Source organism: Phoenix dactylifera, chromosome 4 (assembly GCF_051530095.1).
Source record: "Phoenix dactylifera cultivar Ajwa chromosome 4, Ajwa_hap1_PhDact_Kaust_v1.1, whole genome shotgun sequence".
NCBI lineage: Eukaryota > Viridiplantae > Streptophyta > Magnoliopsida > Arecales > Arecaceae > Phoenix > Phoenix dactylifera.
In genome coordinates this window covers 45,714,270-45,728,302 of record NC_143193.1, presented here as the reverse complement: position 1 = coordinate 45,728,302, position 14,033 = coordinate 45,714,270, and the positions used below count along the sequence as shown (strand labels likewise).

Sequence of the window (14,033 nt, the reverse complement as noted above, 5' to 3'; positions counted from 1 at the left end):
CAAGGTGGTCGTCGGCGAGCGGCACCGCTTTTACCCCGCTGCCAATTTTCCCCCGACGGCCACATCTTTGGCCACCCATTCAGCCAGCACCCAACGGCCGAGGTTCCATACCACCACTGCCAACCCATCCCATTCTCGGTGGCGCAGCCAGAATTGGTTCCTCTAACAGTTATATCACATTCGAGAAACGCCGCCGAAGCAGCTCAACCTCGGCCTCCAATGGCCGGGAAGTCACCCAGGGGCCCGGTCTCCACCGATCCCCAGATGCCTCCCCACGAACCGAGTGCCTTGGCGGTCCCCGCTGCCTGCTTCCCGGAGGAGGATGAAGAAGCATTAGTAGGGTACTTACCTGCTCGTTGAGCCATTGGCCGCATGAACAGAGCTGACTGCAAGCAGTTCCCTCCGCCTTCCGCCACCACCTCCCACAGTTGTCTCGAGCCCACCCTAGATGGCACTTCAGCAATCACCACCGGGGAACTTGTACACTTTCTTCCACTGCCCCAACTACCGCGAGGTCCTCGTCGGATGGTCACAGTCCACCTCGAGTAGCCGTTACCACTCAGAGCACCACCATAACAGTAGCCGTTGATTTTCTCACTCAATCACCAGAGTTTCTCACACTAGCCGTTAAAGAGCCGTTTTAAAAATTCAATCAACTTTTGGTCTGTCAGATGGTTCTGCTAAAGCAGCCGCATCATAGGCTGGATTTAACCCCTCCTTTCCCTGGCGTTATCTTATCCATTTCAATAACTAATGCTGCTGCTCATTAAAGTATATAAAGGCATCTCTATAACAGTCCTGATTTATATGGTGTTCTGTCGCAGAAGCTCTTATATAATGGGAGTGCTGGCCGTTAATTTATCTTTCGGATGTTTTTTTTTTAAAGCCATTAGTTTTATGTAATTTTTATTTTCTCGGAAATACCGAGCAATCATAGGCAAAATTACATGGATAGTAAAGACTCATTTGGTTTATAAAAAAAAAAAAATTTTCTTACCGATGTATCTTTTTCTAAAAAGCTGATGTCAGAAAAAGTAATTTTTTTATGTTTGATTGACCATAAAAAAAAAAGAAGCACATTATAGAGTGGTTTATATTTGGTTGAAAAGGAAGAAAAATGTGTAGTCAATGAAAAAACGAAGAGAGATTTCTTGTTTGGTAGGAATTTTAAATGAGAAAGATGGAAAAGTAGTATTTTTATAAAAATAGGATTCTTCCGTAGAGATATGAAAAAGCTACTTTTTCACCTGTTGGAAATTAAATTTTTTTTTTCGAAATTATTCTTAAGCCATCAAAATTCATAAACAAAGTTTTTTTATTAAGAGTATAATAGATATTTTATACAACTTTACTATAAAAAAAAAAAAGATGCTCAACCAAACATTAGTCACTCTAAATGTACCACTTTTTTTATGATCAACTAAATATGCTAAAACTATTTTTTCAAGCATCATATTTTTAGAAATCGGCTTTTCAAAAAAAATATTCTGGTGAAAAAAATTCTTCACACGATCCAAATGAGTCCTTGGGGTTATTTTTTTGCTTTCTTTTAATGGTTCCTTCTGGTACAACATTTTCTTTCAACCCACCTTTCTACTTTTTAGAAAATTTGAAAGAACTCAAAGGGATGTATGTCTTTTTTTTCTTTTTTTTTTGGGGCTATAACAGATGATTCATTCAGTTCTAGTATGAAATATTCAACAAAGTTAAAAAACAGCAAATCATAAAGCGCTCTAGACAACTCCCTCTCCCCAACCCACAGGACACTCACAGAGTGATTGGCCACATATGAGGCCAACCAATCCGCGGCCCCGTTAGCCTATCTGTAAATGTGTATGGCCTGAAACACCACACCACCACTAGCCATGGCCCGGATGTCATGAAGCAAAGAATGGCCCCCACCCATGCCATCGGTGCCTCTCTGAATCCAGCCGAATCACCCTCAAACATAACTACTCTAGGCCGCAACACATGCCGAGTATGGCTCAAACCGACCCATGCCGCCCTCAACTCAGTCTCTGAGACCGATGCGTCGAAGATCTACTACTCTGTAGTCAGGGCATCTGATGACGAAGCCAGCACATCCCATCCTGCCACCATCTTAGAAAGAGATGTTTTAAAACCATAAAAATTTACTGCATTATGCACACTACAGTTTGACACTTCGGAAGAACTTTCGCTAGATAAAAGCTTAATACATGAACAATACAGTTTGACACTTCGTGGGGCATTCGCTAGATAAAGGCTTAATACATGAACGCACCTGGCATGAAAAATAACATACCAGATATGTAGGCAAAACTCCAAAACAAAATATTTATTTCACTGCAACTCGCATGGATCAAGATATAGATTACACAAATGACGAAGTTTTTCCTGGAAATTATATATATCGAAAGAAAGGAACAAAATAGAAGGCATAATAGCACTTATAGTGGCTAATCATCTCTCCACACCTCACGGAGCAGCTGGTACCTGACAGCATTTGCATAACTGTGCTCCTTTGGTTTGGCAGCCGGAGCAGATGACTTATCAATGAGAATTGAAGCTAGAGGTGAATCTACTTCATCAAGCTCATCATCACTTGTGTGGCATTTACGAACCACAGATGATCCACTCCTCCTTAGCAGTGGTGCACTTTGAACATCTCCGATAATGCTCTCCACTGAAGCAACTGAAGGTGGAGAGTAAATGATTGGAGATGCATTGCATGGGGCATTTCTTATTCTCTCCTCGTCGCTCTCCAGAGGGTCCTAACAACAGTTGAAACTCAGGACAACTTTCTCAAAGGACAACCGCAGTATTTAAAATTTACATACATAAGCATGCAAATGAGTACATGCGCATATCAGCTGTTTATTATTATCATACTTTCTTTTGTTTGCTATCATGTCCATGGAATGAAAACTGAACATCAAAAATTCAGAACAGCAAAATTTGTACCAACTGTAGGGCAAGCACAAAATAGTGCCCTGGTTAGTAGCTAAATGCTTTGGTGGAAAATGATGTCTCATCTTCAGTAGTTATGCAGTTTCTTCATCTGACCATTTCCTTTATTTAAAGATTTTAGATATCTTTGCCCTTCATGAAGCCCCGTTCCGTGATCAAGGAGAAAACTACATCTCATGCATATTGAGCACATCTTTCATAAAATAGCGAAAATAATGCATGTCGACCAAATCAGTGGCAAAGATTTGTTGCAGCCAAGATTATATAGCTTACAAGGAAGTTCTGTACGCATATGATCTGTACTTTCTGTTTGCTAAAGCATGTCCCTGATTAGCGTGCAGATGGTTATATTAAAATTATGATTTCTGATTACTGATTCTGATATTAATAGTTCACCAGAAAATGAGTGAAAAAAGGAACAAGAGGAATTGCACTGAGCTCACCTCAGAATCCAGTGCTTTGAGCACGGCATCTGGTATTGGATCTGGGCAGAATTCATCAGGTAGAAAGCTGTCGAGGATCCTCTTGATCATTGATGCACTGAATGTTGGACAAACCTTTCAAAAGTAAAAAATAACAAATGAAATAGAAGCAATTAAATCAGCAAACAAGAATAACCTATGGCTGGGCAAAGTAAATGTGCATAACCAGGAAATGATAATGCATAAACAAACCTCTTCCCTGATAGATTTTTCCAAAAGCATGTCCTTTGGAAGCATTAGAAGATCACTCAATGCATTCAGGAGATGGAAAGACTTGAAGGATGCTGCAAAATCAAGTCTATCATCATCTTGCTTGTCCTCATTTTGAGGAGTGTCGTCCACATCCATACCAAACAGGTCAGTTAGCCATCTAGACCAGTTGCCAATCTAGCAGAACAAAAAATACCCTTAGCTCAAGGTCCATATCGTTTTTTTGGGATAAACAAATGGATGATATTTATGCATAGAAACATCCTGTTCCTCTATTAATATGCTCTCCTAAAGGGAAACTATATGAACAAACCTTTTAATTCTTTTTTCTTAGAAATGATTTGAACAAACTATGTGTCAATATGTAACTTATGGTGTTCATGGTGTTTTCACTGCTTTTAGCTAGTCAGGGACAGGATTTGAAGGTCACTGGTAATAACACCCACTTTGTCAACTGAGCCAATTGGCACTCTCAGACATATGATAGAAATTAATGTGATATATTGTTACTTACAGCATTTTTCAGTTGAGCACCAGAACCAAAGCTTGATTTGCCAGATGGGATAGGAAGAACCTTAGGATCACTAATTGGATCAGATACCGGGTCAGTGGGAATCTCATCATCTGACTCACGTAAGATAGCATTGAACATAGCCACATCAAGTCTTGCCACACATTGCTCCATGACCTGTCAAAGAAAATAAGAATTCTCAGCTAGGATCTGAGAAACAACAGGTGAGGTCCAGGAGGAGAACGTGTTTTCTCATCCAGTCAGTACTCCATACACAAACTATCATCTAATGCTTGTGCCAAAACCATGTATATGACAAAAATCCATGTAAAAGAAACTTTTTGTAGAAAAGGAAGTGCGTGATAGAAGAATGCTATAGATGCCACTGCAATAAAACACAGAGGGCAGAAGGCTGGTGCATTTACTCTTTCCAGTCCTCCATCTTCATCCCCCACATGATTCTCAAAGAATACACAAACATCCATAAGATGAGATGATGCTCAGGGAAGGATGGCATGCATGAGGCCAGCAAACATCTGAAGTACCTAAGCAATTGAGGGTAGATTTTGTTTGATGATTAGGCAGGGAAAATGTCAAGGGATAGGTTGGGGGAGAAGCAACATGAAGAGCAATACATGATTGCAAACTTGATCCACTATATCATTACACGTGTCGTCCAACCTATTAAAACAGCCTCGATTGAGGCTGCAACTGACCTAGTTTATCTTCTGAAACGTGATTTAGGCAAAGTGCACAATCACTAAAAAATCAGGCTAGCATCAAATCAAACTATCTGATTAATTGAAAGCAGAGACTAGTCAGCAACATTTACTTGCTGCCAGACTTGCTGAAATGCAAGTCATGTAGCACTAATGTGAATATGCAGATACATCATGCTAGGAGCATGCTGGGCGCCACTGTTGATAGGAGATGAGCCAGTAAATGGAGCCACATAAAGAAACATAAGTAACCTAATCTCATGAGAGAATCAACAGAAAGAAGCTGACAGTGACCATATCATCATTTGCATGGATCTCGACTCTCAAGTGAACCAAGAAAAGTTGATGACTTGATGCTTGAAACCGAACCTAACGTTCTGTAAGGAAAGGCCTACTGAGGCAAGGTTTACCTAATATGAGGATCAAAGTTATCAATAAATACCATGTAATGTTTGTTGCAGAAAAAAGAGAGCAATCTATCAAGGTTATACAGTGACAAGGAAGGCCAATCCTAGGCAAGGATCCATCAAAACAAATTAATCATGCACCTTACTTAAGATGGTGTAAGTGACTGTGGACTGAGCAAAAACAATAGTACTGATGATGGTAGGGCAAGTGGTTTACAAAGTGGATTAGCAAAAAGGAAATGAGGGAAATGCCATGAAGGATGTTGAGATATGAGACCACAATAATGCAGAAACTGTAGTGTCTTAATAAAAAAGGAAACATACCCTGGTAAAAACTAAAAAGCCTTATCTGGCAATGTAAGATCACCTTTTCAGATAATAATATGACCCACAAAATTTGATAGTGATTTAGGATGGCTTTTAACCAATTCATCCCTCTAGATAAGGTATTGAATTCTTGACCAAAGCAGCTATGGTAAGAGGAGCCTAGAGTGAAACCTAATCAGTTGGAAGATGGAAAACTTATCCTTCTGGTTAAGTTGTTTAATTCTATGCAGGCAAGAAGCCACTCACCAAGGTTTACCCTCAGGAGAGTAAACAAAAGAAGCATGCAGACAAAAACATAACATAAAGACTAGTATATAGGATATGCTGAAGTCAAACTTAAGCAGCATTGGGCTTTATGTTGAGCTAAATCAGGAGGCCCTGTAATGGATTTTGAGAATAATCTAAAGGTAGGAGCCTTAAACTGCAATTTTTCACACAAGAATTGTCAAGCATCAAGTACTTGGCAAGCCTAAGACATAAAAGAATTAACATAAATTCAATTAATGTTCACTGCAAATAATAAAGACCTTAAGTTAATCAATGCTCCTCATCAATACATGATTGAAGTAAGAGTTAGAGAATATCAAAAAGAAGGAAGACCAAAGTTCAAAACTTAGGAAGTGTTGAAAAGCTAAAGAAAACTGAAAAAGCAAACAAAAGCCCAATAATTAGTATTGATGTTAAATACTAAACATAGCCTTGTATATTTTGTGTCAAATAATAGTTTAACTAGATAAAACTCTGCAGACATAATTAGTTGGTAGAAAATACCGTGCTCACTTAACAATATAGACTTTAAAGGATCATTTGGAGATGAAATGGGTGTTTTATAAGTGAAAGAGACCTATGGTATCAACAGTTTTGATGATCTACCCATGGAAAACAGAGAAGAAAACACTGGCATTTCGTAATGGATGGTTGCTAAATCTTCTTTACAGCACATTGCCTAGAATAATATCTGTTGAATCTAAGTACATGAAGATCTGGATGCTAAAAATTTGCACAACTAGGTACGACCAAGGGTTGGCACAAAAAGGAACAGAATTAGATGCTTCCAGGCAAAGCTGCAAAAAAGGAATTAGCACCATATAATTGTACTTCATAGTTTTCAGAGAGTGTCCATTGAAGCAATCTCGTGTTTTAATACAATATATATGAGGAGAAAGTACGTATGCAATATCACAGCAGATCATCCAAACATATGTCACAAAATCTTTACACCCTGTAAGCTATTTCATTAAGAATTCATATATAAGTTAATGTAGAAACTATAAAGATATTTAAACCATTAATGCCTGTATAAAATCCTTTTCAAAAGAAGTCCATTCTCAAAGCTATTGAATTGTATTTTTCTGACTTGGTGATTGTAGAAGATCCAAAGCCATTGAGCCCGATCAACCACTTACCAATCTAGCCAGCATAGGCAAGCATCCACACTCGTGACCTCCTGCCCTAACAGGACAAAGTCTTTCACAGGCATCCTTAAAAGCTTTCTTCCAAATTCCAAATGATGAGTTTGCCTGTTGACGATCACTTCTGCTCGGTGTCCTTCCATGGAATTTCTTTGAACCCATCTTTAGTTCACCATCCTCACTGGCAGACTGCATACGTGGGGTCAAAGTCTGAAAGAAACAAAAAAATACACATGTTACATTCAAGTTCAAAATATAAACTAAAAGCAGAAAATCTGCAACTGAAAAACAAAATAAAATGGGAGGACATGGTCATAGCAAAAAGAACTGAACCTGCCACCACACAGACTCAACAATTCGAGAGAATATCCAGGTTTCAATCTTTTCTAGTGCAGATGTGAATGTGTCTGGATCTTCCCAGTCATCAAACTCTTCAGCGATAGAGAGCTTTTCCTTCTTGCGAGGTACGGACTCCCATTTCAATGAAGAAGATTTTCTCTTGGGCACCGTTATGGAACTATGTTCTGTAGAGTAGGGGCCAAAAGGCTTGGGGATGTCTGAACTCCTAACTGTTCGAGTGATAATAGCTCTCAGCACAACTGAATTTGACAACCAGAAAGTCAACCTGTTTTGAAAAGACATCACCAGAAGTCAAGCACCTGAAGAAAATAAGTGCTAATGAATCATAAGCATGACTTTGCATAATGAAAAACTGTCTGATAACAAGGTAAAATCAATCTGACGACCATAACAGAGTCAGAGTTTTTAGAATCTTATGTTAGTAATACAACAGATCTTTTGTTATATATATCTATGCACCAGAAAAACCTATGAGAGTTTACATAAAGAAGATATTTGACATACCTTGGGACATCATTTCCACATGCTTTTGCAGCAACAACTAGTCCGGATACAGCACTTCTAGCTGCACCTGCCTGCCTTGCTCGTGACCATTGTTTTGAAGCATGAATATATAACCTTGAAAGCCGTCGAGCTGGAGTATGCACCTTATGTGAAGAGCTTCCATGCTCTGCAACAATGGAGTAAAGACCTATCTCAATAGCAGCAGCTTCCCTTAACTCCCCTTCAAGCAACTCAACTCTAAGCTCCAATTCTCGAACTTTTTTATTAGAAAAGCCATTGCTAATAATTCTAGAAACGTGTCTTACTTTATCTGAACTTGAGCTAGTACTTTCCTGATCATCTGTTCCATCATCTGTAGCAGAGTTCATGCCATCACATACATCCTCTTGAACATCAACTTCTTTCACATCTTCATCATTCGATCCATATATGATGGTTACCTTTGATTCCGGAGGTGATCTCACAGATAATTTCATACTCTTGAGCCTATCATTTGTTAAGTTGCCATTACCCCTTTCACCAAAACCCCTCCAATTAGAAACAGTTAGATCAGAAGTAAATGACGTTTTACGAGAACTTTGCAGATAATTGCGCTGCTGAATGACTGGAGTTTGTTGCATTGTTGCAACTGATGCGATAGAGAAATTATCAGGGCTATCAGTCAAGCAGACAGTTTCAAATGTATCGTTCTGGACTTGCTCGGTTTTCTCCTCTGATCTGTTCTCTGTCTTTTTTTCAGTGTTTGCCTCCACAAACCTATAATCTGCTGCATGACTACTTGAAACCTCTACGGACCCATTTTGACTTCCTTGAGGTATCCCATCCTTGTTAACATTTTGTTCCGGTTCATTATTAGTTACAGGGTTCAGCTTCTCCTGGAAACCAATATCTGTAGATTCAATTTTGTCTGTGATTACAATAGTGCTTTCTTTCTTTACAAGGGTTTCTACAATGTTTTCTTTGCCGCTGCAGTCTACCATCTTTTCTTGAACTTCCTCAGCCTTATCATTGCTCGCGACACTTTCATTATCCTTTCTAGATATGATATCTTCCTCCATACTTTCAGGCATAAGAGATGATGAAGAAGGTGTGCTAGAGGTGTCTGACTTCTCCAGTATGAGCACTGGAGTGGTCTGAGGAGTAGATAAAGAAGCATTGCCATTAACCAAGCTCGGAGAGTCCCTTGGCAAATCTTCCAGCAATGATTCTGGGGACCTCTCATTCCTATTGATGACAGGACCATTTAGGTTAATTGCTGTAGTTACCGGTCTCAACTCATCTTTTGCAGGTACAGACTGCAAAGGTAAGTCAGCTTCTAAAGCACATACCTCATGCTCATCCCCTGCCTGTAATTTGTTCTGTGAAGCCAAACAAAGCTAATCAACATTTTTTTTCTGAATAACAGTAATTAAGATCAGTAAATTCATAAGCTAATCAATTTAAAACATCCATGCTGCACATCAACTTCTTTTATGGTATTCCCGATCCGATCCTATACTGGATTAAACAGATCTGATGGTAGTAGGCATTAAAAATTAAAATTTATCAGCTTTACTGATTTGAAATTAACTGTAAAAAAATTGGTATTTTAGGAATTATGCAGATGATAAACCAATATATAATTTAGTGATTTCCTAACAAAATTGTGAAGCAGCTTGATTTAGAATTTTGCAAGAATATTTGTAATATACATCCACCAGCTATGGTTCAAGAGAATTACCTCATGATGCTGCTGTTTTGCAGTGCTAGTTTGAACTGGCAAATCTGCAGTTGCCTCTATGGCCGAAGACGAGCAAGCAAGCGACGAATGGGATGAGATATCATCATCAGTGAAGGAGGCTATCTCGGCTTCCTCGGCATACTCCTCGTTCATCAAGGCTGAAACCGACTCCTTACCATCCTTATCTAATGAGGCCTCCTTTGACAGGCTTTCTCTAGATGAAGAGCTCCTGTTGTCCTTTCCAAATGGCTGAATCTTCACATAAAGCAATGGCTGTGCCGTGTTTCTAAAGCTTCTCTTGCAGTTCACTGGAATGCTAACACTCACTGTTTCTTTGATAATGCCATGCTCTGCCAAATCAATTACTACACTCCCTAAATGCTGCCCCTTTACCGTCTTATCCCTCCTGGGCTCATACAGGTTAAATTCAAGCACATTCTTCTGAAACGTGCCCTTGGCTGAACCCTCTCTCAACAAGGTGATTTGGAGCTTGAAGGACTCATTGAATTCAATCTTGCCTTCTGCAGCACTCACTCCAAGGGATGGGGTGACGGGGTTGGTGGACCCAGAACTGTGGTCCCCATTCTCCCATTGAATGACTACAGAGCGAACAGACTTCAAGGATTGGGATGGAGGCCATGGCTTTATTTCTTGGATATGGATGATATAATCTACGTGAACCGAAGCGCCTTTCTTGTTCTTGGATCTCAGACCCAACACCATGGCTGATAGAGGGGATGACTTTGCACAATTTACTTTGACAAAGGGTTCAGATCGAGATGTCTCCTCTAAGATTTCGAATTTTGACAACAAGAGGAGATTTATAATGGGATTAGAAATTGGTAAGTTGGTCAAGAGATTGAGCTAAAAATTTATGAAACAATTAAAAGAAAAATCTTCTTCAAGATAGAGAGCACAATGCAGCATATCTCATCTCATTCAAAAACTTACTAAAACGATATCCATATGAAGAAATAATAATTGAAGTAATTTAATTCATAGTAGTGAAACCTCTATCACGTTTCAGCTCACTGAAATCTCGACAACAAAATCGAGACAAAATATTAGATCAAAAGAATATGATTAAATCACAGTGACATAAAATTCAACAAAAAAATATTTAACTAATTAACAGCTAGAAAGAAGCAAAGATCTTTAAATACAAACAAAAACTTAATTATTGAATAAACTAGTAAAATAATTAATTGCATTCCAGCTCGCTCTTGCACTTGAATTACTGAATTACTTCCTATATCCTGTTATTTTTCAGATAAATTAGAAGAGAAAACAGATAAAATCTTCAACTAAACCAAATCCAATTATAACAATGAAGAAATCAATGATTCTTCAACAACAAGAAAATGCCGAATGCGAGCCGGAAAAAGATTCAAGTACGATCCCATTCTGATAATTCCATCACCAAAACCTCACCAAATCCCCAATCCCAAAAGAAAAACTCGAGAAAAAAAAAACCATTTTTACGAACAAAAACCAGGAAAAGATCAAAAAGCCATGAAAAAACGAAACAATGAGCTCTCATACCGCATTAAACCCTCGACTAGCGATCGATGGCGGGAGGCATTGGAGAGAATCTCAATCTCTATCGCTCCCAGCTCTCACCATCGCGTTGAAAAATTTCTCCGAGCCGGCGAGACGCAGAGCTGCTGCCGCTTCTTCCAAAGAGTAAAGAAAGAACGCGAAGAAAAAACTATTTATATATTAATTAGATCGAAGGGCTGTTAAAAGCAGAGCTTTACATAATTAATTAATTATTTATTTTTAGTATTATATTACTATATACATTTATATTACAGTATAAAAAAAAAAAAGAAGCTGCCCAAACAAACAAAAGGCCAACGAAACAACAGACTAATTATTCTGAAAAGACCCTCTGCTGAGAGAGAGAGAAAATTATCTAAAGCTTTTCGAAACTTGTTATTTTTTTATTTTTTAAAATATTTTTTTATCTGTCATATAAAAATAGAAAATAAGAAAAGAAAAAAAAAAAAAAAAAAGGAAAGAAAGAGAAAGAGAGGGAGGAGGGGAGAGAGTTTTAGTCGAGGAGTTAAAAACAAAGAATAGGAGACAAAAAAAGTTAACGCTGGTTCGTTGGAAGTATTCGCCGACATACCTGAGAGGACAAGTAGGGCCGTTGGATGGAGATCGGACGGAAATGACACGCGGTGAGACGCATGGGATTCATTTTATACGATTGCGTTATGGGAATACGAGTGGTACGTGGCGTAATCTCGACCGTCCACGCTTCGAAGGAAGGATTTGACGGGTGATAAAACAAACCGTACAAACGATGGGCCAATTTTTCTCGGGTTCTTGAACTTTGATCTGTTCTTGGTGGGAGCGTGGCGGGCCCCACGGGGATGGAACGGTCCAACTTAATGAGGAAAAAAGTCTGCAGGCTCCGCTGCAACGCTTAGGTGGGATGCGCGCCAACCAACGTCATGACGCCTGAAACTCACAGATATGGTCCAAGGTTTAAAATAAATGCAGCCCCCATTATACCATCTATAAAAGATTTACAAAGAGGAGTGTAAAAAAAATGGTCAATAAAAAAATAAAAAAATATTTTTATTTGGTTAAAATTTTAAAAAATAAAAAAATAATATATTAGGAAAATATAGTTTTTTATATTTTATGGAAAAATAAAAAAAATATAAAAAAGTCTAATTTTTACTAGCTAAAAAATGATTATTTTTTTTTCAAAAATACCCTAAAACTTAGAGATAGAATGAAATAAGATTTCTCTCTTTATTAAAAACATAACATATATTTTATATTATTTTTTTTAAAAAAATAGATGCTCAACCTAACATAAGCTATTTTGAAATGTGCTGCTTTTTTTTTATATATAGTCAGTCAAATATAAAAAAAACCACTTTTTCAAGCATCATATATCAAAACATTAACTTTACAAAAAAAAATATTTCAGTAAGAAAAAAATCTTTCTATTAACTAAAACAAATTTAGAATAATACCAAAAAAAGGATAAACATTTTTATAAAAAAATATTAGATAATCATTATTATCTATTATCAGATATTTATACCTTACATAAAATAGTATCCTTTTTCAAAATTTAAATTTTTTTGTCAATTATTCTTCAAAAATTTGTACCATCTAAAAAATAATACTTCATAAAGCAACAATAGTTGGATAAAACACTATTGCTTTTTTATATTATTATTGTAGTAATTATGATATTAAATAATTTCAAATCATATAAGATAAATAACAGTTGTTACAATTATTACTAGTTTTAGGCTCGTGCGTGCCATGCATGTGAGGAGATTTCAGTCAATTACTTATGCTGTCAATTGTATTCCTCCATGAATTGTTCAGACCTCTAGAGTATTAGTAAGAGCAGAAAAAAAAAATTATGATGTGGAGTAATGCTGTTATTAAACCTTGATGTAGTCATTTGGAACACTACTTCATTGGTTCGTCTTAAGCAAAGAGGTGAGACTATGTCTCAGGTTATTAGTGCTTTTCACGTTGCAAGCATTCTTGTACTACTTTTAGGGGACCCATGGGGGGCTGGGGGCATGGAGAGGTCCTTATGATGTCTTAGCTTCTCTATGATGATGGCTCACCTTCTCCTCTTCTTATTCTATTTTAGTAGTCTCATAATTATGACATGGCCTCCGTAAGCCACTCTTATAATAACCACAGAGTCATGATGTCACATATAGCTAGATTATACTAATGAAAGGAAACTGTGGGCAGTGATTAAATAAGTGTTATGGGCAGGTGAAGGAGGCCCTTAAGGAGCAGTTGAAATGTTAATGTCATGGAGGTTTTGATCTCACCTCATATCTTCCATCGGATGCAAGAAAATGCCAGATGGATCCTATTGAGGTGTCATGAATTGAACAACCCACAGGCCACAGCATCATATCTTTTGTTGGTTTTGATAATTCTAATCTAAGCTATGATGTAAGGATTTGTAGGCATCATGACTACCAAACCAAAGCATTTCCTTTAAATATAGTTGAGATTATGTCCTTGGAATAATGTGTTTGTGTTCCCCTTTTAATGAAAATAATAGGACTCCTCGACATTCTTTGCAATCTAATTCAAGCGGTAAATACCCAGTGAAATGTCAAAAGGGCTTCGCATTCACTTAGCTTTCGCGCGCACAAATAAATCATCTAATGCCATTATCTTAAGAGGCATTATTTGCACTTTCTTAAGCTCTAGACTGAGGTTCATTCCCAAGCATACTTGAAATATCATTTACAATCACGATCGTTACCAAACTATAGATGATGCATATTTCTTTCTTCATGAAGTTCTTAACATCAAATGAATTTTTTTTTAAAAAAAAAAACATAGTAAATGTACCAAGTTAGATGTTATACCCCTTGATGATAGCTACTAGTTAGCGGGAGTTGAGAGATAAAGATGTATGTTACTA

At 37.7% G+C, this 14,033-nt stretch overlaps 1 protein-coding gene across 1 annotated transcript; it reads right to left on the bottom strand.

Moving 5' to 3' along the window:
* Positions 1 to 2,292: 2,292 nt before the first annotated feature.
* Positions 2,293 to 11,319, bottom strand: LOC103702930 (EEIG1/EHBP1 protein amino-terminal domain protein). Its single transcript, XM_008785571.6, has 9 exons — positions 11,144 to 11,319; positions 9,602 to 10,389; positions 7,882 to 9,239; positions 7,351 to 7,642; positions 7,012 to 7,227; positions 4,156 to 4,329; positions 3,624 to 3,818; positions 3,393 to 3,506; positions 2,293 to 2,753 (listed from the first exon to the last, which is right to left on the bottom strand). The coding sequence occupies exons 2-9, from the start codon at positions 10,322 to 10,324 to the stop codon at positions 2,439 to 2,441; spliced, it is 3,387 nt and encodes a 1,128-aa protein (XP_008783793.4). The 5' UTR covers positions 10,325 to 10,389; positions 11,144 to 11,319; the 3' UTR covers positions 2,293 to 2,438.
* Positions 11,320 to 14,033: the final 2,714 nt, after the last annotated feature.